This window comes from Corvus kubaryi, unplaced genomic scaffold, assembly GCF_017639235.1.
Source record: "Corvus kubaryi isolate FWS band 111438036 unplaced genomic scaffold, C.kubaryi_AGA036_p1.0 134, whole genome shotgun sequence".
Taxonomy (NCBI): domain Eukaryota; kingdom Metazoa; phylum Chordata; class Aves; order Passeriformes; family Corvidae; genus Corvus; species Corvus kubaryi.
Genome location: NW_024580668.1, coordinates 8,802,781 through 8,808,115, shown reverse-complemented (window position 1 = coordinate 8,808,115; position 5,335 = coordinate 8,802,781). Strand labels below are relative to the sequence as shown.

The window sequence follows — 5,335 nt, the reverse complement described above, 5'->3', positions numbered from 1 at the left end:
GGGGGCGGGTGCGCCGCCCCCTCCCCGCGCTTCTGCTCGCCATCGCCGTCCTCGGCTCCGCGCTCAAGGACGGCGGCCTGGTGCCCGATACGCCGCTGCAGAACAAGCGCAACCCGCTCAACGTGTGAGGAGGGGCGGGAGGGTCGCGCCCGGTGCGAGCGGGAGGGACGGTGCTGGACGGGCTGAGCGGGCGGGGGGCAACCGGAGCGGGTCTGGGGGCCGGGGGTGGCCGCGTGTGCCGCGCTGGGCCGGGGTTGGTGTTTCAGATGATGAGATTGCCTGTTCCTGACTCAGAGGTTTCAGAATACCCGGAATTTCTCGCTCAGTTTTTATTGGAAGGGGGTAAAAGGAGGGGATTTTTCCTTCTTAAACTCCCAGATAATTCCTCGTATTTGAGTAAACTGATGTCACTTTCTCTGCCAACCAGTGACAGGACCCGAGGAATGGCCTGAAGTTGTGGCAAGGGAGGGTTAGGCTGGATATTAGGGAAAGGTTCTTCACCCACAGGGTGGTCGGGCACTGCCCAGGCTCCCCAGGGAATGGTCACGGCCCCGAGGCTGCCAGAGCTCAAGAAGCATTTTGGCCACGCTCTCAGGCACATGGTGTGACTCTCGGGGTGTCCTGTGCAGGGCCAGGAGTTGGACTCCATGATCCTTGTGGGTCCCTTCCAGCTCAGCATATTCTGTGATTCTGTGATAGTTACCGAGCTGATCTAAAACCCAGCTGAAGGAAATAGGTCTTTTAGCATCCTTCCTAGAAGCAGAGTGGCTGCCATCCTTTCCTAGCACTTGGGCTATGATCTAACTGGCTTACTCATTCCACAAAACTAGTCTGAGCATTTTGAAGGAAGCAATGAGCTGGGCCAGAGCACGTGTGCTGTCCTGCTACAGGTCTGAAAGTAGAACTAAAATTGCTGTTTTCCTCTGTGACTTGGGGAACTTTGGCCTTTATTGATTCAAATTTGTCATTTGGTAACGTGGGAGAGGAGCTGCTTTTAGTGTGATTGAAAGAGAATTGACAGGAGCACTTAGAGAGAAATTGATCTTAGAGTAAAAGCATATTTCAGTTCAGTTCTCTCTTTTAAATAGAGGAAGGTTATCTGTATTGACAGTTCCTGAAGCAAATATTTTTTCCCTACAAATTCCTTGCCTCCTGGTTTGTCAGCAGTAACCTTGGTGGCCTTTTTTGCATTTTAAATAAAATGGGAGGTTTATTTTCAATTACTATTCCATGGTAGCCTCTGTAGTTGCCACGCAGGCATCAATTCTCCTGTAAAATTAAAGAGTGAAGGAGGTACTCAAAATCCTGGGCAAGGCCCTGACAGGTTTGTTGGGGTCATAAGGAAGGTGCAGAACTCTAGACTGGTTTGGCTTGGCCTTTGATGCTCAGGTGGGGATTAAATGATGACTGTGTGTGTCTGGCCATAGCTCAGCCATGGAGCAGAATTCAGTTCTCTGTTTTCTAACTGGACTCTGGGTAACAAAGGGGCTTCACCTCTCCCACCAGCTGATTGGAAGCAAGCTCCACTGGAAGGTGCTGATGGGAGAAACAAGATCCTGGACTGTGGCCTCCTTAACTCATTAATAAATTCACTTACACATGCTCTAGTTTTAAGATTTGAAAAGAGAACTAATTACATGATACTGTCTTCTGTTAAACAAGATATCAGCACATCGTCAGCTGATTTTCAAGATTTTATGGGCGTGACAGCAGAAGTTTTCAGGGCAGAGAGTGAATTTAGAGATGGAAGGATTTCTGTATGCCAAAAGAAGGCTTTAATCAACTGAAAGGACAGTAAAGGAACAGGCACATTGTGCTGCTTCATTTATTTAGAAGGACATGAGAGAGGAAAAGCTTCACAGGCTGATCAGGGGAAAGAGCCAGTCCTTCTGGCTATCTTAAGAGGTTGAGGTTGTGAAAGGCTTTGTAAGCAAGGATAGTTGAGATGGTGGAAGAATCAGAGAAGGGGTTACTGTGGCCAGGGTAGCAAGCTAAAAATACAATCTTTGCAGCTGCATTTTGAGTAGGGCAGAGTTGAGCTCGTTTGTAGGCTATAAGTGATTGCAAAACTGAGCTGCAAGTGTGCTGCAATGAATGAGGGCTCTGGGTCCCAGGGAATGCTGCCTTGGGAACAAGTACCTGCCTAAGGAAGTATTCGGGTTTTGGGCTTGAGGGAAGTACTGGGAAGAGAGTTAAGACAGTAGCTAAGCTGTATTTTGAGGGGAGGGCACAAGTGTCTAATTTAGATGGTTCCGAACACCGACCTTGAGCACTCCACCACTTGCCCCATTGCTGTGGCGTCTCACACGTGCTTGTGTCTCCTCTGCCTTTCCTCTGCCAGATACTTCGTGAAGGTGGCCTGGGCTTGGACGCTGTGGCTGCTGCTGCCCTTCATCGCCCTCACCACGTACCAGCTGGCCCGGAGGCAGTTCCGGTACGGCCGCACCAAGAGCGCGCTGCTGGTGCTGCGGCGCCTGAGCGCGCTGCTGGTGGGCACGGCCGTGTGGTACCTGTGCACCGAGCTCTTCGTGTACGTGGAGAACCTCACCGGGGAGTGCTCCATCCAGGGCAAACCCGGCCAGCCCCGCCGGCTCTACGCCTCCAAGCGGGAGTGCCGCCAGGACAGCGGCGTCTGGAACGGCTTCGACATCTCTGGGCACTGCTTCCTGCTCTCGTACTGTGCCATGATGATCCTGGAGGAGGTGGCTGTGCTGGAAGCGCTGTCCATGGACCACAGCTCCAAGCTGCGTGTGGTGGTCAACGTCCTGTTTGTTTCCCTGTGTTCCCTCACCGTGATCTGGGTGTTCATGTTCCTCTGTACTGCCCTGTATTTCCATGACTTCAGCCAAAAGCTTCTCGGTGTGCTGATAGGTCTGTCAGCTTGGTATGGGACATACAGATTTTGGTATTTAAAGCCCTTTTCTCCTGGACTACCTCTTCCAAATATATCTTTGAGTTCAAAGAAATACAGCTATAGCAGATAAAAGAAGGTTTGAAATGTTTGGGATTTTGCTTTCAGTACTGGAGTAGTTGAATGTAGAAATGGTTACTGTATTTCCACTGTAAGGAACAAGGTGATGGGTTGGAGGAAACCATATCTGTACTAGCCATTGGCTGGCAGGTGGTAATGAGCTTCTTCCCTGGGAGAAGAAAAAACACTGGTGTTGGAAGACGTCTGCTCTTGTTTAGGAGCTGACAACTGGCATTATCAGCAGAGAAATCAGAAGCTGAATCTCTTTCTCTTACTAATGAATGGAGAAGCAGACCCAAGGCTAAAAGAGGCCTTTGATCTTTGGGAGCGTGGTTTATCTCAGTTAATTCTCCCTCTTCCTTTTTGAATTATGTTGAGATATTGTGGATGATCCAAACCTCATGCTTTTTCCAATGTTCCTATTTGTATTGCCTTATGGGAAAGCTCTAATAATCACAGTGCTGCTAAGCATTGCAAAAATATCAATTCTTGTGAAAGCAGTTCTGTTGTGAAACTGGAACATCGCACGTTCTCAAGTGTTAAAAACACTATCTTGCTAGAAATGCCCCATTACTGCCTGCACCTTTTGCAACAGAGAGTAATCTGAGATGCAATGTCTTAAGCAGACTGTGACTTTAAATTCATGCCTGCCTCCGAAAAGGAAACTCTTGAAAAAACAAGCCTTAACTTTCTCCTTAGGTAAAGTAGATGTAATAATATTTTGTCATTTTATTCTTGACACTAAAAAACCCAAACTCCTTTCTGTTTTGCTAAAAAGTCTAGTATGAGGATTTAGATTTTAATTTTTTAAAAATCTAATCCATTGCACACTTTGCAACAACAAATTCCTTGGGTTTGTTCACAAGTTCAACAAGAACAACAGTGGAATTCTGGTGTTTAGAACAAGCTAGCTTATCCCGCTATTTCCCAAATAGTCTGCTTGATAATGAGTGAAATGCATTGTTTATCCTGGGAGCTGCAAAGCAGAATGTGCTTGAAGCAGTATTTATTCTTGCAATACCAATAAGCTATTTAATTTTGATTGCACATAAAGCTGTGGCCACTTTTGATGTGGCTGGAAACCCACTACTGAATAAAACCCTGCTATGAGATAATGAATAGGGGTGAGATGGGTTTGCTCATCGTTATCAGTCAGATGTTTAGCATAGGTTTTATCTCAAAAAGCTTTTTATTATTTCATAAAGGTTCGTTCATGATGCAGTTGCACGAAGTGTGTTTGACAGTGATGACAGGACAGCCAGGAGGGTCTGTGGGCAAGGCTGTGGGTCACCTCCATTGACCCTACAGTGGGGTCGCTCAGACTCCAAGGTGACTTTTTCTGGATACAGGGTGGGATTCTCCACAGATCAATCCTGGCACATTTTGCCATCTCAACATCTCTCTTCCAGCAAGAGAGTGGAAGCATTTGCAATTCCTACAGCAGTGTTAGCTCCATGCTCTGGTCTGCCTCTAAGGAGAGCTAAATTCACTGGAATCTCCACTGAATTTGGTGGCAGGTGGGAGGTGTGTGTCCTTAGAACAAATCACCTCTCAGAAAGAAGCTGTCCAGGGGGTTATGTATTTTCTGTCAAGCTGCTCTTGGTTTTATATTAAATTGCCTTTTAAGCTGACTCTTTGAAAATTGCACTGATTAACTCATATTGGGTTTAACTAAATTTGTTTAAACAATGCAAATTTATTTGCAGACACTCTTTTGATGTAATTTAAGCCTGCTCCCAACAGAGCTAAGCTAGACCGCAAGCCACTTTCACCATGAAAAAGGATTATATACCCAGAAGGTTTTATGATTAATTTCATTAAGGTTCTATTTTAGGTTATCTTTATGTAACTTTGCTGTATAGACAAGCCCTTGGAACAGGAAATGTTGTTTACTTAAACCAACTGACTTGCTGAAATGATGTTCATTTTCACAAATGTTTTGTGCAATCACTGTGGATATTTCTGTCCACTTTAACCAGTGTCATGCAGATTATTTTTTTAAATGGAAATAAGTTAGGATACAGTTATTGTCTTATTTAAACAATGAAAAACATTTGAAAACTTTTATCAGTGTTTGTGTCTTTGAGAATCTGTTCCTCATGTCTGTAAAGATGCCATTGTTGCTCTTCACTTCCCTGGACGATCCAGACCCCAGAATTTGTGTGATCAAACTGGCACTGAAGGTTCTGCACTGTTTGAAAGGGTTAACAGAGCACAGGTTCTCAGGAGTGTAGGGTTTTAGAAAGAAAACAAAACAAAAGCCATGGCTGACTAAAGCAAGTTTCCCAATGTGTGCCTGTTACACCAAGCAGTTCATTTTGTGGACATGGATGTTGGTTTATTGCAGCAGAGGGGAAGCCTAAT

At 45.9% G+C, this 5,335-nt stretch overlaps 1 protein-coding gene across 1 annotated transcript in view; it reads left to right on the top strand.

The window, feature by feature from the left end:
• The window catches only part of FITM2 (fat storage inducing transmembrane protein 2), a 5,553-nt gene extending 517 nt beyond the window's left edge, over positions 1-5,036 (top strand). The window contains exons 2-3 of the mRNA XM_042051320.1: positions 7-124; positions 2,342-5,036. Coding sequence (XP_041907254.1) covers positions 7-124; positions 2,342-2,984 — 761 coding nt within the window. The 3' untranslated portion in view covers positions 2,985-5,036. The remainder of the gene's footprint in view (positions 1-6; positions 125-2,341) is intronic.
• The last annotated feature ends 299 nt before the right edge of the window (positions 5,037-5,335 follow it).